This window comes from Dipodomys ordii, unplaced genomic scaffold (assembly GCF_000151885.1).
Source record: "Dipodomys ordii isolate 6190 unplaced genomic scaffold, Dord_2.0 Scaffold61, whole genome shotgun sequence".
NCBI lineage: Eukaryota > Metazoa > Chordata > Mammalia > Rodentia > Heteromyidae > Dipodomys > Dipodomys ordii.
The window spans coordinates 344042-369064 of record NW_012267277.1 but is presented as its reverse complement, the minus strand read 5'-3'; the positions used below and the strand labels follow the sequence as shown (position 1 = coordinate 369064).

Here is a 25023-nt window from a genome sequence, read left to right as displayed (position 1 = left end):
TGGGTTCGATTCCTCAGCACCACATAAGCAAAAAGAAAAAAAGCTGGAAGTGGCGCTGTGGCTCAAGTGGTAGAGCGCTAGCCTTGAGCTGAAGAACTGAGGGACAGCGCCCAGGCCCAGAGTTCAGGCCCCACGTCTGGAATATAAATTTAAAAAAATTAAAAAAATTTAAATTTAATTGGTTTCTATACTATGAAGAATTAAGTGTCCTCAGATTCCAGTATTTTATTTAATTGATAGTGGTCCTCAGGGTATGTTTGAAGACCTCTTCACTATTTCTCCACCCTATACACTTTAAATTATAAACAGACATTGGGAAGTGGCACTGTGGCTCAAGTGATAGAGTACTAGCCTTGAGCTGAAGATCTCAGGGACAGCACCCAGGCCCAGAATTCAAGCCTTACAACCGACACAAATCAATCAATCAATCAATCAATAAATGCCTTAAAAAAAGGCTGGGAAGTTGGCTCAGTGGTAGAGTGCTTGCCTTGCATGCATGAGGCCCTGGGTTCGGTTCCTCGGCACCACATAAGCAGAAGAAGCCAGAAGTGGTGCTGTGGCTCAAGTGGTAGAGTGCTAGCCTTGAGCTGAAGAGCTGAGGGACAACGCCCAGACCCAGAGTTCAAGCCCCACAACCGACCAAAAAAACAAAAACAAAAAAACAAACTGGTACTCTTCAGGTTTCCTTTATTTTACTCAAACAAGGACTGTGCTGATTATAGCTCAGAGTCCTATGTGAACTGTTTGCTTTTTTTCACCTAGTGAATTTCCTCCCTTTGCTTTGCATTCTTCTGTCTTGTCTACTTTTAAGTAAGCTCACTTAAGAGCAGTCCTATTTTCCCTACATACACATTTAATTTGAGCAGGCACTATCAGTAACAGGAGTTAAAAGAACAGCTCAGTGTGTACTGTGCTGATCTATGATACTTTGTAATGTTTTCTATTTTTGTTATTATCTGTCTCAAACCAAGCTGAAGTGGTACTGACCTTATGAGGAGTGCCCATGAGGATTTGGGGTAGGGGGAGGGGACTAGATTTTCATGTGACTTATTTCTGACATACTGCAGCAGGACTGAAAACACTCATCTGCTCACATAAAGAGGAAAGGAAACACTTCCAAGATTGAGCTTGCAGAATTTGTGTGGTATTTTCAGATTTTCCCCCTATGTTTTTCTATTTTGCTTAATTGGATAAGGGTTGGAGGTGGGGAGATGGCCTTTGCATAACAAGTACTTTGTGAGATGAGAAGAACTGGCTGCAACAATGATTCGCATGGTAAGAAACTGTTTAAAATCTCCACAACATCGGGACCCACATTGCCATCCATCTGACAAACGGTTAGTGAGCTTCTTGGCCATCTCAGGTGTTGAAAAGTAACATTAGACAAATTGCTTTGTTTTTGTGTTTTCTTCCATACAAATCTTAAGATCATTTTGCCTATATATCCAAACAGTTGGTTTTGTCTGCACTTAAAATCTAACTTCAAAAAAGTGAGAAATATAATGAAACATCAGTTTGTCCCTTAAGTATCTCTTCCGGTATAATTTTTCACTTTCCTTTTTGCTAGAGCTAAATGGAGCCCAAGCTTACATTAGGTTATATCTAGGATAAAAATTGAAATATAGTAGTGAACTGCCATGCTAATCTGAAGGACTGATTAAATGCTATGCTCTTTTCTCCATTTTGCCATCTTTTACCTTTCCATACCTCTACTACCCTGAAAGTGTTTTGTGGAAGAATTCTGTGGGCTTTTTCTTTTATTCTGTAGAAAAGGAAAAAGAGCTGTGGGGGATGGGGAAAATTGATGTTGGTAAACATGGACTGTTAAATTTGTTATATCAAATGCAATAGCTTTCTTTTACAGTTCTGAATCCAAAGTTATTTGAGATTCATTCATAGCATGATCAAAACATATAAGAATTTAGATGATGTTTCATGGTTAAAAATAGAATGTAGTGTGTTCGATTTAATGAGATAAATGGTATTGTGGGTTTTTTTTTTTACATTATATGCCTTGCCTATATTTGATCAATTGAGTTTGATAGGTGTTCTCAAAATAGCTTTTTTGAGAAGATTGATATTTTATAGAGCAAATTACTTGCATTTTAACAATTTTTCCATTTCCTCTATGTGGTTACATTTCAAAATTAGTACACATTGGTGATTTGAGGGAAAATTAACAGTTTAGAAAATGTTTTTCCTTAATATTGATCACTGTTTCTATTAGCCATTTTCATTTAATTTGGCAGTGATTCTTAAGGGTTAAGCTCATAGAGCTGATGCAACTCCTCCTTCTCTTCAGCAGCAGTTTTCATTGGACGATATTTCCATAGCAACAGTGAGATCAGTGAAACCAGACCGTTTCATTGATTATTTTTCTCTTCTTCCTTTTTTAATCTATTCTCTTTTCACCACATTTTAGTGAGGAAGCGATTTTTTTTTATAAACAGAGCTTATATTGATTTCTGTTCCATAAATAATTGAAAGAGGGTAGAAAAATCTGCCCTTCATTTAAAAATTGAATGTTTTACCATGTATTTAAAAAGCGATTCAGGATTAGGAGGATGGATAACGATACCAGCTGTAGCTGATGTTCTCAAATATTCCTGCATTGTTTGCTGGTCTTCTAGGGAAAAGAATAATGTGGAACAGGACCTTAAAGAAAAAGAAGATACTATTAAGCAGAGGACAAGTGAGGTTCAGGTGAGTGTACTACAAAATATACTATCCTTTTTCTGACTTAGGAATATTCATTTTAAATATATTTACTACTTGATTGATATGGTGTTAGGTCCAGGCAATACCTAATGTTTGTATGATATAATGTTTATCTTTTGGAAAATGAATATTCTTGCTTTGATTTCTGGCCTTTAAAAATTTTACTGCAATGAGAAAGCAGTATTTTACAATGTGGATTTTAAGTTTTGAAGCTATTTTAATATTTACCTGTATAGTATATCATTAAAGGTAACTTTGAATAACTTAATGTGCATATTATTATACCACTAAAATTAAATAACTGAGATCATATGATCATTATCATGAAAAACCAAATTGCTTTTTCATGCATGTCAAATATTTTTATGAGACCTAGTATTTTCAGACTGTTTCTCATAATACTGGTATGGTAGGAGATACAGAACAATTTAAAATAACGTTTTATGAATTGCTTAGTACCCAGAATATCTCAAACTTTGGTGTAAAGAGGTTTTATTCAATTGGAAGACATTGTATACATGTGTGGAAGTGTCATATTGAAACCCTCCCTTGTACAACCAATGTATGCTAATAAAGAATTTAATTCAATTTTATTAAGTACTGTATTATATAGTTGCCTTTCACAAGTAAAAAAAATAACACCTTTCTCTATTTGGGAAATAAGAAAAAATAGGTGTTTCAAACATTATAAAAACATAGAAAATTGGACAGTCTTTTATTTAGAGAGGTAAGTAATACATGTGGGCCATGTTATTGGCATACCATTTCCTGAATGCTGTTCTAGCACATAAAGGAAATTGGATGTAAAAGCACTGGTGGCAGTTGCTAATAAAAGCTCATGGATAGGTATCTACCTTTAATATGTAACTTGTATATTGGGTTCTCTGGTAGTTTAAAAAATGTAACAGCCTTAAATTGTTAGACCCATTGTTTTGCTTTGATGTAGTACATCCAGTATAGGGTGAGGAGAATGATTTACTGAAGGATTCAGGAAAAAGCCAGTGAGGCTTCTTCTTGGTAGTTGATTCTGTGTCCAGATGATTGCATTTATTTACTGGAATTTTCCTAAAAGTGATGTGAAAAAACAAGAAATCATTTCCAATATATTTTCTCTTTCTGGCAATGAGATTAGGTGTGGGAGGGTTACTTACTTAATTACATTGTTTTTGTGTAGTTTTAAACCTTCATAAGAATTGTAAAACAGTCATTGACTTTAGGCAGTCATTGCTGGAAATAATTTGAAAAAGAAGACAAAAATCTACAAAAGTTTTTCAATCTGGAAGAAATAAGTAGAGTCACTGATAGATAATCTTGAACTGCATCTAAATTTAGCCAGTTGCTATTTTAAAGTACATATGTTCTTGTGATAGATTGTTTTTTTTGAGTACATTTGCCTGTTAGTTTTTCTCTGCTGCATCTTTTAAAGTGGAGATGTAAATAGCCAATATAGAAGAGCACTGAAAGATTTGTATTGTTGTTTTCAGGTTAAGTGGGTTATCCTTGAACATTTGGTTTCTTATGTAAGCTTTGTTGTCAGTATTTCTCAGTGATTTATTTGTTCTTACTTAGCTGTGATAGTAAGGTACCTTAAATTTTGTGGAATCTAAAATGTGTGATTGACATGGGAAGTCAAAACTATTGAAAGCAGTTTATTACACCTATTAGCAGATCAACGAAACTATACCTCCCTGCTTCCTTATGACTACGTTTTCTCCCCTTTTTCTTTCTTGGCACCACTGAGGTTTGATCTTGGGGCTTTGTGCTTGTTTGGCTTGCTTGCTTGCTTGGCTGGCATTGTTTCACTTGAGCCATGCCTCCAGTCCTGATTTTTTGCTGGTTATTTTGGAGATAGAATTCATGGAATTTTCTGCCTAGGCTGCCTTCTAACCATGACCCTCCCAATCTGAGCCTTCTGACTACCCAGGATCACAGGTGTGAGCCACCAAAGCTGGATGTAACTATACTTTCTAGTAGAGGTGCTAATGAGAATGCCAAAATGAAGGCACTAGGGACTAGAAGTAAAGACATTTTGGCCTATCAGTGAGTATCAGTATCTGCTTAACCTGCTTAATCTGAGTTTTCTTGTTTTTCTTCATATTAATAAAAATCACATACAGTGACTATATGAGCTTATATCTCAAGCACAAAAGCTTTCCAAACCAAGAAGACTTACGGGTTTTTTTTGTTTTTGTTTTTTTGTGGGCTTTATTTTGTTTTGGTGCTAAGGAATAAATGAACCCAGGACTTGGTGCATGTTAAGCACATGCTTTACCACTGAGATATACCCCTAGCTGAGATTTTTACTTTGTATTTATAGTCTTTCTAATTCAGTTAAAATAAAACATCTACTTCCTTTCATAATTTCTAACCTCATCTTTTGTGTGTATTCCCATGAACTCACATCTTGAAAATTCAGTTCAAGATTTTTTTGGGGGGTGGGGGGGCTGCAGTCAGTCCTGGGGTCTGAACTCTGGGCCTGGGTACTGTCCCTCAGCTCTTCAGCTCAAGGCTAGCACTCTACCACTTGAGCCACAGCGCCACTTCTGGCTTTTTTCTTTTTGCTTATGTGGTGCTGAGGAATCGAACCCAGGGCCTCAGGCATGCAAGGCAAACACTCTACCACCGAGCCACTTTCCCAGCCCAAGATTTTTTTTTTTCTGAAAATGACATCATTTTATTTCATGAAATGATGATTGGTAGCTTTTATGAGGTGCACTACTAGTTTATCAAGCTCTACAGAAAAATTAGGCCCAACATGATTCAGTTACAAAGAGAAAAAGTTGTGGATGGCCATTTTGTCTCAAATGTTTATGGTTTGGGCTTTTTATTCTAAGAAGAGAAAGGCAGATCCACATTCTGACCTGCCTTAAAGTGCCTGTGTACAATCTTGCTACACAATTTTTCTTCTGAGTACTCAACAAGTATTTAAGGATTCACCCTTATGGTGAATTTCTCCCCTCACCGCCCCCTGCCCCCCAGTTTTCATAGAAGCTTAAAAAACAATTTTGTATCAGGGAGACTTTAATTCAGTTCTCCCTATGTTTGTGACTCTTAAGTAATTTAACTACATTAAATTTATAGTTTTCTATTTTTGTGTAATCACAAAAGAACCTATGTATATTTGAAAAATAGTGATACTTGTATATAATACATTCAGTCAACAGTATATAGTATGGTAGTTAAGGGCCCAAACTCTGGAGTTAGAACCTAGTTTGAATCCATTACTTGCTAATTTATAACTTTGGACAACTTATTGCCCATCTGTGCCTTAGTTTTCTCACCTGTAATATGTGAGTAGAAATATTACCTTCTTCATAGATGTGTCACATGAATTACGAATGCATTAAGAGCCTAGCACTTATATAACACATTTGTAGCTGTTTCAACAGTTCACCACTATGAAGATGTTTTTTCTTGTATAATTCATGCAGCAATTCAGAGACCTGTTGTTTTTCTTTTTTTGGGGGGGGGGTCCGGTCATGGGGCCTGAACTCTGGGCCTGGGCGCTGTCCCTCAGCTCTTCAGCTCAAGGCTAGCGCTCTCCACTTGAGCCACAGTGCCACTTCCGGCTTTTTTTTTTTTGCTTATGTGGTGCTGAGGAATCGAACCCAGGGCCTCAGGCATACAAGGCAAGCGCTCTACCACTGAGCCACCTTCCCAGCCCTATTTTTCTTCTAATATTCCTAGATTCTTATTTGATGAATGATTATTGGGACATTTGAATAATATGTTATTAAAAAGATACCATATTGGAAAGCTTTGTTTCACCTTGTTTGATATCTTTACTTACCTTCTACAGGGATAACTTATAGTTATTAATCGGTTCTGTTTTCCCACATAAGGATCCTAAAGAGAATTAAGCCCTATTTCCTTAATAATTCTTATATGTGTAATCAATTGACATCTCTTTTGTATCCATAGTGGTACTAATGTACCATTCTTGAGAGTAATGGACTTTGGGTCTTTATGAGATGGAGAGTCCATGCAAGGTGTTGAGCAAAGAAGTTGATATACTTGGATATAGATGTTTTTGCTTGTTTCGCTACTTCTGGTTTTCCAGTGGTTTATTGGTGATAAGACTCTCATGGACTTTTCTGCCCGAGCTGGCTTTGAACTGTGATCTTCAGATCTCAGCCTCCTGAGTAGCTAGGATTATAGGCGTGAACCACCAGTGCCTGGCTTCGCTTTATTTTTAAACATATTTTCAGCTGGAAGTATAACTCAAATAGTGGAGTACTTGCCTAACATGCTTACAGCCTGAAGTTCAATTCCTACTTCTACATACATCATAATTATACATATTTATTGGGTACAGTGTGAAATACAATGTTCAGTGATCAAATTAGGGCAAATATATTTTTTAGCTCTGATATATTATTTCTTCATGTTGAGAACAAGCAGAGTTCCCTCCATTAATTTTTAATCATTCAGGTAGTTGTTGTTAGGCATACTTCTATTATGTTACAGAGTAAATTAGCAGGTATTTATCTTATCCAGCTGTACCACATTGTCTGTTTTCTCCCCAGGCCTCCCTTCCTTCCCACATCTTCTAGATTGGTAATCGCTTCTGTGTTCTATTTCTGTGAGACCACTGTTTTCATTCCTGTGTACAAGTGAGAATGTAAGATATTTGACATAGATTATAAATAGTTTTCAAGATGCTAAAAACACATCGAAAGGTGGTGTGAGTGGAAACAGTTTTCCTAGTTGAAAGGCAGCAGTCCAGGAGACAATATGAAAGTAACTTGTACTAGCATTGAAAAAAAGACATGGCCCATTTTTTAATATCTCTTGAAGGAAGTAATATCAGATTTGCTGGCAGATTTAATATGAAATGTGAGAGGAAGAGTTCAAGAGGATGCTATTTTTTTTTTGAGCAGAGAAACTAAGAAGAGGAAGATTGAGGTTAAAACAGATGTAGACAGAAATGGCCGGAGTTCTATTTTCATCAGAGAAGACCGTCAGACATCCCCTACAGAGTTTAGTAAACAAATTGAGTATCTAAATCTGGAAGAGGTATTAAATGAAGATCACATAAAGCTATGAGTGTTGTATTCTACCAAAATGATATATTCAATGCAAGACTTTTTCTCTTAAGATACACTTAAAAATAACCCTCACTTTAGCTGGGAACTGGTGCCTTACACCTGTAATCCTAGCTAATCAGGAGGCTGACATCTTAGGATCACAATTCAAAGCCAGCCCAGGCAAGAAAGTCCATGAGACTCTTATTAAACCACAAAAACCCAGAAGTGGAGCTATGGTTCAAGTGGTAGAGCAGTAGCCTTGAAGAAAAAAATCTCAGACAATGCCCAGGCCCTGAGTTCAAGCCCCATGACCAAAAAGAGAAAAATTACCCTTTCCTTGCCCCCAATGACAATAAATATATTGATTTTGTTGTATTTCAGGATCTTCAAGATGAAGTTCAGAGGGAAAATGTTAATCTGCAAAAATTACAGGCCCAGAAGCAGCAAGTACAGGAACTCCTTGAAGAACTAGATGAACAGAAAGCCCAGCTGGAGGAACAACTCAAGGAAGTCAGAAAGAAATGTGCAGAGGAGGCCCAGCTGGTAAAATCTGTTTATTGTATATCTTCTTTGATTTTCCTCACTTAAGATGAAAATATATTCTCTATTGTTATGTGGCAGTCTAGTTATTAGCATTTGGCACATTAGAGGCATAATGCTCATCAGACATTACAAGTTCTCTTTAATGGAAATAGAAAGACACTATTTTAGAAAATATTTTAGAAAACATTTCCAGAAATATTTTGGTGTATATACCATTATTGGGGTTTGACCTCAGGGCCTCTAGTTCCCCCTCAGCTTTTTCATTTACAACTGCCACTCTATTACTTGAGCCAGAACTTTACTTCCAGCTTTTTGCTGATCATTGGACAGTAAGAGTCTCTTGAATTTGTGTTCCTGAGCTGGCTTTGAACCTTGATCTTCAGATCTCAGACTCCTAAGTAGCTGGATCATAGGCTTGAGACATCAGTGCCTGCCTTTTTTTTTTTCTTTTTTTGTCAACTATCCTTCAACTATATACTCCTGCCTTCCTCATGGTTATCTTTTATGACCAAAAATAATTCATCAGAAAAATACTAAAATAGTAAACTAAATTAACATTTTGGTGATGTTTTCCTTATCCTTTCTTTTCATTTACCCCCATGTTCAGATCTCTTCTCTGAAAGCTGAAATAACTAGTCAAGAATCACAGATCTCTACTTATGAAGAAGAACTGGCCAAAGCTAGAGAAGAGCTGAGCCGCCTGCAACAAGAAACAGCAGAATTAGAGGAGAGTGTGGAGTCAGGGAAGGCTCAGCTGGAACCTCTTCAGCAGCACCTACATGATTCACAACAGGAAATCAGTTCAGTAAGTGAAGCAAAGAGTGTGCTGAAATGGACTCTCAGCTAGCCTGCTAGACAATAGTGCTTCCTACTCCTTTATCTATTTCATTTATGATTTAATTTTTAGTTCTTTTATACAACTAGATTTCTTTTAGCCAGATTCATTAAAATTGTCACTTATTTTGTACTTCTGTTGATCATTGATCACTGGAGTAGTAGATAATAGTGTGGGTTTTAGTTGAGTGCTCTAGGTTTAGATGCTGGGTATGCCATTTACTAGGTGAATCATCTCAATGTCAGATTCTTCATGCTTAAAATGGAGTGCCCCCTGTGTCTTAGGAATGTTGTGAGGATAAATGGGGCAAAAACCTATGAAATGTTATAGAAAAGATTTGGTACATAAATGCTTGATAAGTGTCACTTACTTTTATAAATAATAATCTACTCTTATTCTAACTTTAAAATCAATTTTGCTTGTATAGAAATCTTTATTATTTTAATTATGTAAATATGGAGTATTGTGTTTGATTCCATATATAGATCCTTTACTTGTTTGTGTCTAGGCTTTTCTACATAGAGAATAGAGAATCAAAATGAGATGTTTACATAAGAGCATAGATTTCATATAGTCCATTTCTTTCGTTGTGAATTTGAACAAACTGAAGCAAAGGAAGTTTATTTGTCATTGATTATATAACCTTTTCAAGAGTTTCTAAAATATGTCTTCTAAAACTCATTTGGGGTTCTCAGTTATTGTATATAATGAATTCTTTCATGTTTCCTCTCTCCATCTTATCTGGCAGGTGACAACTTGTTTATCTTGCAAGACATGGCTTAAAGTCTTATTTCTCTGTCCTTCTGTTATAGTAATATAAGAATTAGCTTCTTAGCCCCATTTTTAAAATAAAAGTTGATACATGTTTTTTTTTGGTTTGCTTTTGTGTATTTGCCTGGCTGGTTTTTTACATTATCATTTAGCATGTTTCTTTTTCCAGTATAGGTCTTCAATATTTAGATAACACAAAATAGTTATCGTTGTAGGAATGCTACCAGATGAGTGAATATGATATTCTTCAAGGTAGTTTTCTCCTCCCTCCCTCCCTCCCTCCCTTCCTTCCTCGCTCCCTCCTTCCTTGTTTCCTCCCTCCCTTCCTCCCTTCCTTCCTTCCTTCTTTACTTCCTTCCTTCCTCATCTTCCTTCCTTCCTTCCTTCCTTCCCTTTCTTCCTTTCTTCCTTTCACTGGGGTTTTGAACTTGGGGCCTCATACTTGCTAGGCAGGTTATCTACCACGTGAGTCATACCCCAGCCCTTTCTGCTTTAGTTATGTTTGGAGGAGGGTCTTCAGCCTGGTAATTAATAATCTGCTTTATGCCTCCATAGATTAATTGTTTTTGGATTTTGCATATAGATTAAGCCAAACAGTACATAATATTTTTCATATTATTGCTTTTGATTTGTTTTGATATTTTTTTCTTCAGATAATTTTGCTATGTAGTCCCTAGGCGATTTGAACTCTTGATCATCTTGCCTCAAAGTCCTGAATGCTGAGATTATTCCACATCAGTTGTGCACCACCACACCTAGCTGTTGGTTTTTTGAGGGTTAATAGTGCCAGAGCTAGGATACTAATTTGTTTTTACCCTTGTCTTGACTCCCTTTCCCAACAGGAATATAGCTGATTCCATAGCCTTTTCTGTTTTCCTTTGGCTTCTGAATCTCTCTTAAAACTTAATCACAGACTCTCCTTTCTTTTTATTTTGCTATCATTCCCTCCACTAACCTAGACATCTGAATCAAATTTCTTGGAGGTTTCAGAAGATTTGCAAAAACAAATACATTATACTAGAATTTCAAGAGAACTTATTGGTAGAGTTTACTGAACCTCTTTTTTAAAGTCATGCTGCATTCCCAGAGGATTCTTCTGGCAAGAAACAAGTTTACCATTTACCCAAGTCTAGGGTTGTAGCTATTTTTATGTTAAATATATTTCTAGCAATAAACTCTATTTCTGTTTCTACTTTCTATTGACAGATGCAAATGAGACTGATGGAAATGAAAGATCTGGAAAATCCTAATAATCAATCAAATTGTTGCAGTAGCCCACACAGCATTCTTGTAAATGGTGCTACAGATTATTGTAGCCTCAGCACCAGCAGCAGTGAAACAGCCAACCTTAATGAACATGCTGAAGGCCAGAGCACCCTAGAGTCTGAGCCCATACACCAGGAGTCTCCAGTGAGTCAAGTTGTTCCATAACCTTCACCATTCACTGTAGGACAAAAGATTGATGCTGAGCAGAGATTTATTGGCATCATATACAATATAAATGCTCTCGTGACTCATTTGAAGATAATAATCATTTCTTTTTGCACAACAATGAGTCCTAATTCAGTAATTTTAATGGCTTTAACTAGTATTGCATGTAATTTTAACTAGTGTTTTTGTTTAGTTTTGTTTTTGTTTATTGGTCGCTTGAACTCTGGGACTGGGTGCTGTCCCTGAGCTCTTCAGCTCAAGGGGAGTGCTCTACCACTTGAGCCACAGCGCCACTTCTGATTTTCTGGTGGTTAATTGGAGATAGTCTCATGGACTTTGCTTTCTGGCCTGGCTTTGAACTGTGATCCTTAGGTCTCAGTCTCCTGAGTAGCTAGGATTATAGGCATTAGCCACCAGCACCTGGCTACTGGTGTGTTTTTTAATAGGACAAGTTTAAAAAAAACAACAGTACTTCTGTTGGGCATGATTGTTTTAAAAAACACACACAAAGTACTTCTTTTTTTGGAGGTGGGGGTCCAGTTGTGGGGCCTGAACTCTGGGCCTGGGTGCTGTCCCTCAGCTCTTCAGCTCAAGGCTAGCGCTCTACCACTTGAGCCACAGCGCCACTTCTGGCTTTTTTCTTTTTGCTTATGTGCTGAGGAATCGAACCCAGGGCCTCAGGCATGCAAGGCAAGCGCTCCACCACTGAGCCACCTTCCCAGCCCCACAAGTACTTCTTTTTATTTACAGTATAATCATCTCATGTCAAGAATGCGATAGTAGCCTCCCATTTGTCTTCTGGCACTAAGATGTACCCTTCCAAACTACTCTCCCTATGGTAGTAATAGATTTAGGATATAAATCTTGTCATAGTGCTTCTGGTTAAAAGTTATTCAAGGGTTTTTTACTGTTCTCTTGATTTAGATTACTGGATAAAAAGGCTTAAGAATTAGGGAAATTTGGGGCTGGGAAGGTGGCTCAGTGGTAGAGTGCTTGCCTTGCATGCCTGAGGCCCTGGGTTCGATTCCTCAGCACCACATAAGCAAAAAGAAAAAAGCTGGAAGTGGCACTGTGGCTTAAGTGGTAGAGCGCTAGCCTAGAGCTGAAGAGCTGAGGGACAGGCCCAGAGTTCTGGCCCCATGACCGGACCCCCCCCCCAAAAAAAAAAGAAGTAGGAAAATTTATTTTACCCTTATATGTTTGAAGGGTAATCCAGTAATCCTCTTTGTTTTTCTTTCTTTTTTTTTTTTTTGGTTGGTCATGGGGCTTGAACTCTGGGTCTGAGCACTGTCCCTCAGCTCTTCAGCTCAAGGATAGCACTCTATCACTTGAGCTACAGTGCCACTTCTGGTTTTCTGGTGGGTTTTATTGGAGATAAGAGTTTCACAGACTTTCCTGTCAGGACTGGCTTTGAACTGTGATCCTCAAATCTCAGCCTCCTGAGAAGCTAGGATTACAGGCATGAGCCACCTGGCTATAATCCTCTTTTTGTTTGAAAGAATACAGAACAGTATATCTATGACTGCCAAATTTAAATTTATAGAAGTCTATACAATTTTGTATCCTTAATAGCTCCCCAAATTGTCATCCCATCAATTTACCTGCTTAGATTTAGGTCAAAACTCATTTAGACTACCAACCTTCCTAATATATCTCTATATATTTCTCACATTTTTAATCATGTTGCTTATTTTTTATGTTTTCGTTGTTTTGGATAGCTGGTCTAGAACTCACAATCCTGTCGGGTGGCTCATGCCTGTAATCCTAGCTTCTCAGGAGGCTGAGATTTGAGGATCACGGTTCAAAGCCAGTCCTGACAGGAAAGTCTGTGAAACTCTTATCTCCAATAAAAACCACTAGAAAACCAGAATTGGCACTGTAGCTCAAGTGATAGAGTGCTATCTTTGAGCTGAATTGCTGAGGGACAGTGCTCAGACCCAGAGTTCAAGCCCCATGACCAACCAAAAAAAAACAAAAAAGAAAAACAAGAGGATTACTAGATTATCCTTCAAACATATAAGGGTAAAATAAATTTCCCTAATTTTTAAGCCTTTTTATCCAGTGATCTAAATCAAGAGAACAGTGAAAAACCCTTGAATAACATTTAACCAGAAGCACTACAAGATTTATATCCTAAATCTATTGTTTTACTACCATAGGGAGAGTAGTTTAGAAGGGTACATCTTAGTGGCCAGAAGACAAATGGGAGGCTACCATCGCATTCTTGACTTGAGATGATTATACTGTAAATTAAAAAAAAAATGATAATGAGGATGGAGAAAAAGGGAAGATTTTGAAAAAGAGGATGAGACAAACTGAACAAGATTTGGAATCTTGATTTTTTTTTTTTTAGCTGTGGGATGATGAAAAAGAAAGTGGTTAAAGATAACCTGACAGTCTTTAGCTTAAGTGGCTTTGATGCTTGCTTACATCATTTTTCTAAGACTGATTATAGAAGAAGAAATCATTCTGTGACTATGTACTGCTTATCTTCTTGCTTGCATAACTTGTTTTCTTTTATATCAGTTTCTTCTGCCAAGTCAAAAACAATATTATTGGGCTGGGCATAATTCCAGCCTCATGAGAAACTGAGATAGGAAGATCATTATATGAGGCCACCCCTAGGCAAAAATGCCAGTACCTATGTGAAAAATAACCTAAAACAAAAAAGGCTCCCCAATAAAAAAAGAAAAGAATATTGTTAATCCATGTTACATTAATATTTTGTAGATAAGACTAGGAGTATAGGTCAGTGATAGAGAGATTGTCTGGGCCCTGAATTTGATCCCCAGCACCAACATCAGTCAAATATGTAGGTAGGTAGGCAAGCAGGCAGGCAGGTAGCGACAAAGAATATACATAAGTCCTTGCCTAGCATTCTCAAAGGTCTGAGTTCGATCCCAGCACACATATAAATACATATGTAGATTATATGTACATACATATATGTGTAGGTAGGTATGTATGTGTGTATGTGTATATATATATATATATATACATATATTTTTTATGGTTTTTTTGGGGGGTAGGCAAGAAGTAGTCCTGAACTACCACCTTCTGATGTGACTGATGAAAATGAAGTGCTGACGGTAACTGTTAATGAGAAAGTTAGTCCTGAATATGATGATGGACATTCGAAAGAGGTAAACATAATTTTGTATTTGAAGGTTCTTAAAGATTCTTATCACTAATGTGTTAAGTGTTCTTTTAGGGGCAATAATAGGGTTTGAATTCAGGGTCTCACACTTGTCAGGCAGGCACGCTACTGGTTTGAGCCATGCCTTCACCCTTATTTTAAATATTCTTTATTACTGAAAAAAAAATTTTTTTTCAGGTAAGGGGTAGGTTTATTCAGTAGGCTGGGAAAGAGAGAGAAACGAGCTAGAAAAGAGTAGAGAGTGAGCTAGAAAAGAGAAGACAGCTGGGAAAGAGAAGAGAAGGAAAAAGCTGAGAGCTAGAAAAGAGCTGAGAGCAACTGCAAAAACTTTTATTGATTTTGAAAGCACATGTATGATATGAATATGAGTTATTTTAATTTTAAATGTTACATTTTAAAACTTTGATTCCTAAAAAGTTTTTTTTTAATTAAAAATTATTTTTAGGAAGATCCATTTAATGTAGACTCAAGTGCACTGACAGAACCAGCTGCAGATACAAACTTGGATTTTTTCCAGTCTGATCCTTTTGTTGGCAGTAAGTATCTTTGTTATATAAGTTTAGCAAAAAATAAAGGTGGGGTGGGGGTATTAGAACTCAGAGCCTTGTACTTGGTAAGCAAGTGCTCTAACATTTAAACTACATCTCTAGCTTCCTGACAAAGAACAAGACTTTTTAATGTATAAGCTATCAGAATTATGGCTTCAGTTTTTGTTTTTGTTTTTTTTTTCTGATGCTATGGTTTGAACTCAGGACCTTGGGCCTTGCTCTTGCTAGGTAAGCACTCTGTCCCTTGAGCCATAATCCTATCTCTTTCTTTTTATGCTTTAGTTGTTTTTCATAGACTCTCAAAAGTTATGCTTAGACTAGTATGGACCCTGATCCTTCTACTAATACTTCTGTGTAGCTGGAATGATAGGCACGCACTACAACACTATGTTTTTATTGATTGTGATGAGAGTCTCACAAACTCTTTGCCTAGACTGGCCTCAAATCACAAATCATGTTAATCTTCCAAGTACAAGTAGAAGTACAAGTACAAGTAGGAGTTCTATTTTGATAGCACATTTGTTAACAAATGTAGAGGTAAGTAAGAGTTTATATTCTTAAATTTGCTAATATTTATCCTTGACAGTTAACTAAATCTTAAGACTATTCTTTGATTATATTTTATGAACCCCCCAAAAAAAAGTATCCTCATTACCTGACTTTGAAATGGTAACCTCTCTGTATAATACGTTAATAATAACAATACCAAATTATACTTTTTAAAATAGGACCCCAGTACCTCGTGTTTTGCATAATGGACAGTGCAGTGTGTGGAAGGGAAAGGGAATCACAGAAACAGCAGAACAGTGGGTGAACCACAGTAACACTGATACTCACTTGACACTATGTAGGATATGAACATTACAACTTGGGGGGAGATAGGGAGGGGTAAGTGGGAGATAAAGAGGGATGGAGTAATGATGATTAAAAGTATGTGCTTCTTAAAAATAGGACCCAAAGAGCCAGGCGCCGATGGCTTATGCCTGTAATCCTAGCTACTCAGGAGGTTTGAGATCTGAGGATCATGGTTCAAAGCCAGCCCGGGCAGGAAAGTCTGTGAGACTCTTATCTCCAATAAACCACTAGAAAACCATAAGTGGCACTGTGGCTTAAGTGGTAGAGCGCTCGCCTTGAGCTGAAATGCTAAGGGACAGGTCCCAAGCCCAGAGTTCATGTCCCACGTCCAACAACAAAAACAAAAAATAGGACTCAAAGGACAGTGTGTGTAAAAATGAACTATGCAACTTGTGGACAGAGATGGGAGAAGGAAACGGGGAAAGCAAAGAAGAGGATAACATTGTCCAAAAAGAATTATATTCATTGCTGGATGCTGGTGGTATATGCCTGTAGTCTTAGCTACTTGGGAGGCTGAAATCTGAGAAGCGGTTTGAAGCTGGTCTGGACAGGAAAATCTGTGAGACTCTTATCTCCAGTTAACCACCAGAAAACCAGAAATGGCACTGTCAAAGTAGTAGAGTACTGGCGCTAGCCTTGAGTGAAAAAAAGCTCAGGGATAGTGCCCAGGCCCTGAGTTCAAGCCCCACAAACGACCAAAAAAAAAAAGTGTACTCATTGAAATTGTAACCTCTCTGGATAACACCTTAATAAAAACAATAAAATTATATTTTTAAAAGTAGGACATAATAAACAATGCATAATAGACAATGCAATATGTGGAAGGGAAAGGGAATCACAGAAACAGTGGAACAGTGGGTGAACCACGGCAACATTGATACCACTTGACACTATGTGGGATATGAACATTACAACTTGGGGGGAGTAGGGAGGAGTAACTGGGAAATAAAGAGGGTTCATGCCTGTAATCCTAGCTACTCAGGAGGCTGAGATCTGAAGATTGAGGATCAAAGCCAGCCTGGGCAGGAAAGTCCGTAAAACTCTTATCTCCTATAAAACACTAGAAAACTGCAAGTGGAGCTGTGGCTCAAGTGGTAGAGTACTAGCCTTGAGCTGAAGAGCTGAGGGACAGTGCCCAGGCTCAGAGTTCAAGCCCCACAACCGACCAAAATAAAAAGGGGGGTGAGGTAATGGTGATTAAAAACAAATGTACTTACTGTCTTACCTAGGTAACTGTAACCCCCAACACCAACTTTTCAATTAAAAAAATTAACATTAAAAGTTTTAAATCATCTTCAAAAAAAAATAGAAACCCAAAGGAAAGACGTGTTATAGAGCAGTAATTGGAGATTGGATTCTGAAGTTAACCAGTAAATTAGTTGCTAAAAACACTAATACTAGTTCAGACATGGTTTCATGTACATGTAATCCAAACATTTAGTAGGCTGAGGAAAGAGGATTGCATGTTCATGATTAGCCTGGGCTACAGAACTAGAGCTTGTCTCCAAAAAACAAAGAAGCCAACTCTGAACTTTTAAAACAATGAATATATAATAGCAGAGTCAGAAATCTGATTCTTACCCCTTAAGTTACTTATGCCTTATTGAAAAATTATATAACTTCAATAAACTAAAATGATTAATGCCAGTGTACACTATATTAAATATCACTTGTGTCAATGCTCTTTTGCATTATGTTTTATTTCCTAAATTAACTTGTGAAACCCAGGAGAGTCTTGGACAAGTGGTAGAGTACTTGCACTTAGCCTTGACCAAAAAAAGCTCAAATCATATTAAGTATCAAATTACTTTGCCCTGCTAGGTGTGGTGGCTCAAACCTGTAATTCCACATACTTGGGAAGTAGAGATTTGGAGGATCATAATTTGAGGCTATCATGAAAAACTTCATTACCAGTGTCTGGGCACAGTGGCATGCTCCTGTTATCCCAGTTGCTGGGGAAAGACAATGACTGACACAGTGACACATTTGTCATCCTTATAGACACTGAGAAGTAGAAGGATACCAGCTCAGACTGGTCTGAACATAAAGTAAGACCCTATCTGGAAAATAAACAATACAAAAAGGGGCTGGTGATGTGGCTCAAGCGACAGGATACCTGCTTAGCAAGAACCAGGCCCTAAATTCAATCTCAGTACCATCACCCCCAAGTCATTTTGTCCAATTTATAATAGGAGTGTTTATCTTTTTTTGTTAACTTGTAAAAGCTCTTTACATGTTCCAAATACACTCTTACCAAATATATTATTTGAAATATATCCTTAGCATTCTATGTTGTCTCATGTTCTTAATGTTGTACACAATAGTTTCTAATTTTGATGGCGTTCAACCTATCTATGTTCTCTTGTGTATTTGTTGTCATATTAAGAAATGTACTACTACCTAGTACAAAGTAGCAAAATTTACTCATGTATTTTCTTCTGAGAGTTTTGTAGTTTTAGTTTTTATATCTAGAGCTTTAATTCATTTTTCATTTTTGTATATACTGTCAAGTGGAATCCACTGTCTAAGTACTATTTTTGAAAAGACTATCCTTTTCCCATTGTGTGTTCTTAATGCCTTTGTCAAAAATTGGGCTGGGAATGTGCCTAGTGGCTAGGCTTTGTCTAGCATGCATGAAGCCCTGGGTTCCATTCATAAACATAAACAGAAAAGGCCAGAAGTGGCTCTGTAGCTCAAGTGGTAGAGTACTAGCCTTGAGCAAAAGAAGCTCAGAGACAATGCCCAGGCCCTGAGTTCAAGCCCCAAGACTGGCAAAAATACTACTAGTACTAAAATCATAAGTCAGGTACCAGTGGCTTATGCCTGTCATCCTAGCTACTCAGGAAGCTTAGACCTGAGGATTGAGTTTCAAAGTCAGCCCAGGCAGGAATTCTTATGAGGCTCTTATCTCCAATAATCTACTCAAAAAAAAAAAAAAAGCCAGAAGTGGAGCTGTGGCTCAAGTGGTAGAGAGCAAGAGTTGAGCAAAAAAGCTCAGGGACAGAGCTCAGGTCCTAAATTCAAGCCTCAGGATGTACATTAATTAATAGGTAGTTGTTAATTAAATGGTTTACCTCTGAACTACTTAATTCTGTAAGACGTTCCCCATTGAAGCTCATTAAATCTTCATTCCTAAAATGATGATCCATCCATTATTCTCATGAAGAGTAGCTTTTGTTAGTAAAATTTTTGCTGATATTCCTGTCTTCCTCATAGCTGTCAAATTGTATTCTATTAGATTTACCTTTTTGTTTTGTTTTGTTTTTTGGGTCCGGTCATAGGGCCTGAACTCTGGGCCTGGGCACTGTCCCTCAGCTCTTCAGCTCAAAGATAGTGCTCTACCACTTGAGCCACAATGCCACTTCCGGCTTTTTTCTTTTTGCCTATGTGTGCTGAGGAATCAAACCCAGGGCCTTGAGCATGCAAGGCAAGTGCTCTACCACTGAGCCACCTTCCCAGCCCAAGGGTTGGTTTTTTTGTTTGTTTGTTTGGGTTTTTTTTTTTAACTGTATTTTTTTTGTCTTTTCTTTTTTGGTACTGGGGATCGAACCCAGGACGTTGCACTTGCTAGGCAAGTGCTTTGCCACTGAGCTACATCCCAGCCCTAGATTTACCTTTTTTATGAGGTGTATTGAATTCAGCTTTTATTCTTTATTATCTTAAATATTTCCTAAAATGAGTGATATTCATAATTTACTTTGAATACAGCTATTGTAACTAACTTGCTTTTTCTGTTTGAAAATTACTGTTTCACTAATGATTCCACACAATGTAATTGTAATTATTGTAATTGTAATCATGTAATTGTAATTTCTGTTTATTTTATCACAGGTGATCCTTTTAAAGATGATCCTTTTGGGAAAATTGGTCAGTATATAAGAGTTCCATTTTAGCTTTAATTCAACTTTTAATTATAAATTTATGCTGTATATAATAACACAGAAGTAACAAGATAGGAAGTTACAGGAAATGAGCTGTTTTAAAATTGAGTTTTGAAACTGCTCTAAAGCCTTAGTACAATGCTGTTTGGCCTGGCATTTTCCTAAAGGGAGTAGTATAGTCTTACGAATTTGCTTAATAAAAGGTTAGCTTTGGCTGTGGATATGTGGCTTAGTGGTAGAGTGCTTGCCTCACGTGCATGAAGCCCTGGGTTTGATTCCTCAGTACTACATAAACAGAAAAAGCAGAAGTGGCACTGTGTCTCAAGTGGTAGAATGCTAACCTTGAGCAAAAGAAGCTCAGGGACAGAGCCCAAACCCAGAGCTTGAAGCTCCAGGACTGCCACCCCCCAAAAAAAAAGGTTAGCTTTGTTATTATTATTTGGTGTATATGTGTGTATACACATGCACTGGTCCTGTGGCTTAAACTTAGGGCCTGTGCACTATCCTTGATCTTCCTTTGCTCAAAGCTGAAGTTCTACCACTTGAGCCACAGTTTCACTTTTGGCTTTTTGGTGGTTAAATGGAAATAAGAGTTTCACAGACTTTCCTGCTCAGGCTGGCTTTACTATGTTCCTCAGATCTCAGCCTCCTGAGTAGTAAGAATTGCAGGTATTGGCCACTAGTACTCAGCCATTTTTTGGTTGTTGTTTTCTGTTTTGTTTTTTGTGGTACTAGAGAATGAACTTAAGAGTTTTACATGCTAGACAAGTGTTATAACACTGAGCTATATCTCCTAACCCCCAGTTTACTTCTTTTTTTTTTTTTTGTCGGTCATGGGGCTTGAACTCTGGGCCTGGGCGCTGTCCTTCAGCTCAAGGCGAGCACTCTACCACTTGAGCTACAGCGCCACTTCCGGTTTTCTGGTGGTTTATTGGAGATAGGAGTCTCACGGTCTCTCCTGCCCGGGCTGGCTTTGAACTGTGATCCTCAGATCTCAGCCTCCTGAGTAGCTAAGATTACAGGCGTGAGCCACCAGCGCCCGGCTCCAGTTTACTTCTTAAAAGTAATATTCTGTAGTTAGGCAATAGTGGCTTATGCCTGTAATCCTAGTTTCTCAGGAGGCTGAGGTCTGAAGATCGCAGTTCAAAGCCAGCCTGGGCAAGAAAGTCCATGAGACTTACCTCAAATTAATACCAAAGCTAGAAGTAGAACTGTGGCTTAAGTGGTAGAGCACTGGACTTGAGCAAAAAAAGCTTAGGGATACTGCCCAGGCCCTGAGTTCAAGTCCTAGCACCAGCACCAAAAAAGTGATGTTGACTTTTAATTTCTCCTTATTGACTAAAGTTTAGATGAGCATAATATACACATTACTATGGAGCTATGTATATATAGCCTGTTTATATGTGAATGGGAAAAATGCAACCATCTTGAAGAATTACTAAACATTGGGCTTTTTAAAGTACCCTTTTAATCATTTTATAAAAACAAAGTAAGTCTTGTTTACCATTTAGTTTTGTTTTCCAAACCTGTTGAAGAATATTGGCTGTTAACTTTGAGCTGAGAGAAAGGAATAAATTGAAGTTTTTGTTGTAGTTTTCAGTTATAATATGCATAGAATAAAGGGAATTTACTTTAAATACCTTAAAAAAAATTTTTTGGAGGGGGGGGTCTGGTTGTGGGGCCTGAACTCTGGGCCTGGGCGCTGTACTTCAGCTCTTCACCTCAAGGCTAGCGCTCTACCACTTGAGCCACAGCGCCACTTTTGGCTTTTTTTTTCTGCTTATGTGGTACTGAGGAATCAAACCCAGGGCCTCATACGTGCAAGGCAAGCACTCTACCACTGAGCCACCTTCCCAGCCCACCTTAAAATTATTATTGAGAGTTAGGTTGTTTGTTTGCTTTTTGGTAGTATTAAGGCCATGCCCCAAGTCCATTTTATATACTAATAAAAAGTATAAGTTTAGTAGGTAAAAGGCTCTATATTCTTAATCAAAATCACAAAGGAACTTGAAATAGATGTTACTATACAGTTGAAAATGTCTTTTTACTAAGGCAGTGCTTTTACGCTAGGAAAGTTAATGAATGATTTTTTAATCTCTTACCTTTCTACTTTATATTTTCTTAGATCCATTTGGTGGTGATCCTTTCAAAGGTTCAGATCCATTTGCATCTGACTGCTTCTTCAAACAATCTGCTACTGATCCTTTTGTCACTTCAAGTACTGACCCTTTCAGTGCACTCAACAATAACAGTAATACATCTGTAAGTAGAAGGATTAAAAGCTGTTACATTGAATGGATAACTAGTGTTGTAAGGGAATTTCTTGAATACACAATGGTGAAACAGTCTTTTTTTTTGGTTATGTATAATGGGTCATATAAAAAGTTCTCTCATTCTGACACAGTTTTTCTTAATTCATACTCTGATTATCCACTAGTATTTCATACTTTGATCATCCATTAGAATTAACTGGGTAACATAGTATCCAAAAACAAAATCCATCTTTCAAGGGATCAAATTTTGTCTCAATGGCCATATTAAAAATAAACAGTGGGAAGTTCATAAGCCAACCTTAAATGAAATTTCCATATTTGGTTATTATTGAAAAACGTTATGTAAATTACTTTATAGGTACCTCTGGAATGTTAATCTTGCAAAGAAGTATAAACCCCCACTTAGGAACATTAAGCTCTCTAGAGTACATACATAGCTACAACAATTACTATTTAGTATTCACATGCTATGATCCAGTTACCTCTATATACCTTACATTTATTATTTCTAATTTTCACATTAACTTTTCAAGGTAGGTGTTAGTGTCTCTGTTTTAAAAAGAACATCAGGACCCCAAATTAATGTGCCCCATTTCACACAGCTAAAGTATTATGTCATTTGGGAGGCTATTAAAAACTCTTTATGTTATGAATGTTTGGGAGGCTTTAAAAATATGGATGTTTGAAAATAACTCAAAATAGAGAATTCTGAAATATTTTAACAAGCCTCATGTACCTATCACCCAGTTTCAGAGCCTAGGAGTGACTTAGTAGTTTCTGTTGGTTTGGTTTTGAGGCAGTAGTTTCATATGTATAAACTGGACTCAGAAAGGGGCAGTTGATTGATGGACATCCAAAGCAAAATATTTTCTCTTGTAAAATGCTTTTAGAATAATATTGCTTTATTATTATTGTTGTTGTAAAGGTGATGTTCAGAGGGGTTGCAGTTATATGAATAAGAAAATGAGTATAATTCTTGTTGAACATTGCTACCCCCTCCCTCATTTTCTCCTGCTTTCCCTATCCCCTACTTCCCTCCCCCCAAAGTTGTAAAATTCATTTCGAACATAGTATCTTGTATCATTGTTGCATAGGTTACATAAAAAGAGTAATTGTTTGTTTTTTATACTCTTGAATTATTTCCTTAACTGAATTCAGTAGTTTTCCTTAGGCAACAATTAGTATTTTTCCAGTGACTTAGAGAAAATATCTCTATAACTAAATATTTTGGTTTCCACAGCCTACTGGATACTCTATATCGCAGTGAGGATTCACTTGCCAATTTATTTTTGTGCCAGTACTAGGGCTTGAACTCATGGCTTTGTATTCTTGGTTGATGCCCTGCCACAACCAGATTTTTGCTAGTTAATTGAGGATAAGAATCATGGACTTTTTTGCCCAGGCTGGCTCTGAACCTTGGTCCTCAGAGCTCAGCTTCCTGAGTAGCTAGCATTATAGGCGTGAGCCACCAGCGCCCAGCTTCATTTGCCAAAATTTCTAAAATTGACTATCATCAGTGTTCTCCTCTTACCTTATTCTACCCTTTCATTCTCTATTTCTTTCATTTGAAGAACAAGCTAATTAGCACTTCCTAATTAAAACCTAACACATTCCTTCTATTCTTTTCCCCTGCTGAGACATTTCTACCATTTGTTGTACTTTTTTCTCCTCAGTTTTTAAAATAAATATTGCCCTTACTGACATTTCATAACTTCTCCACTCAAAGAGTTGGCAATATAATAATGACTATAGTTTATTTAGTCTCTCCTATGTCCCAGGAATGGTGCCAAGCTCTACATTCATCATTTAGTAGTACAATAGTTTTATGAAACATAATTTCACTACCTTTTAGTTTTGAGGTGCTGAGGCTTAAATATAGGACTTTATACATGCTAGTGTGGTGACATCACTGAGCTATGCCCACCTGTATATTCCCCCTACTTTTGTGTGTGTGTATGTGTGTGCATCATAGTACTGGGGCTTGAACTAAGGGCCTATGTGCTGTTTCTTAGCTTTTTGCTCTACCACTTGTGCTGGCACTCTACTTAAGCCACAGCCCCACTTTTAGCTTTCTGCTGGTTAATTGGGCTAGCTTTGAGCCAGTATATTCAGATCTCAGCATCCTAAGTAACTAGGATTATAAATGTGAGCCCCAATGCCCAGCTTGCCCCCACTTTTAAGATAAATGAGGCATAAAAAGATTAACTTATTATTACAGATTCTATATGTGAATCCCCAAGTCTTTTCCTACTAACTACAACTGATTTTTGCTCTGTAATAGGCATAAATTAAACTGAACAAATTATCTTCCATTTTCTAGGTAGTATATAGTAGCATTGAACGGGTGTTAAATCATAATGTGAAGTAGGGAGTGGATGGCTGAATTAGGAAGAGTGAATTGGAGCTTGTTTCTTGTGGCACACGTCTGTAACCTTGGCTGAGATCTGGAGAATCAAAGTTCAAAGCCAGACAGAGCAGAGAATTTGGCAGGACTCCATGTATAATTAACCAGCAAAAAGCCAAGCTGGAGGTATGGCTTAAGTGATAGAATATCAGTTGAACAAGCCCAGCAAAGCCAGGGCTCTGAGTTCAAACTATGGTACCAGCAAAAATAAAAGAACTTTTTTTTTGTCAGTCATGGGGTTTGAACTCTGGGCCTGGGCGCTGTCTGTGAGCCCTTCAGCTCAAGGCTAGCGCTCTACCACTTGAACCACAGCACCACTTCTGACTTTTTCTGTTTATGTGTTGCTGAAGAATCAAACCCAGGGCCTCGTGCATGCAAGGCAAGCACTCCACCACTGAGTCACCTTCCCAGCCCCAAATAAAAGAATTTGAATGGTATTCATGGGACACTATGTTGAAAATGAACTATACGGGGCTGGGAAGTTGGCTCAGTGGTAGAGTGCTTGCCTCGCATGTATGAGGCCCTGGGTTCGATTCCTCCGCACCACATAAGCAGAAAAAAGCCGGAAGTGGCACTGTGG

At 37.6% G+C, this 25023-nt stretch overlaps 1 protein-coding gene across 1 annotated transcript in view; it reads left to right on the top strand.

The window, feature by feature from the left end:
* Positions 1 to 2439: 2439 nt before the first annotated feature.
* Positions 2440 to 25023, top strand: part of Eps15 (epidermal growth factor receptor pathway substrate 15) — a 63454-nt gene continuing 40870 nt past the window's right edge. Inside the window, exons 1-8 of the mRNA XM_013022189.1 lie at positions 2440 to 2703; positions 8127 to 8288; positions 8896 to 9093; positions 11101 to 11304; positions 14355 to 14468; positions 14928 to 15018; positions 19717 to 19752; positions 21892 to 22028. Of these exons, the coding sequence (XP_012877643.1) occupies positions 2533 to 2703; positions 8127 to 8288; positions 8896 to 9093; positions 11101 to 11304; positions 14355 to 14468; positions 14928 to 15018; positions 19717 to 19752; positions 21892 to 22028 (1113 nt within the window). The 5' untranslated portion in view covers positions 2440 to 2532. The remainder of the gene's footprint in view (positions 2704 to 8126; positions 8289 to 8895; positions 9094 to 11100; positions 11305 to 14354; positions 14469 to 14927; positions 15019 to 19716; positions 19753 to 21891; positions 22029 to 25023) is intronic.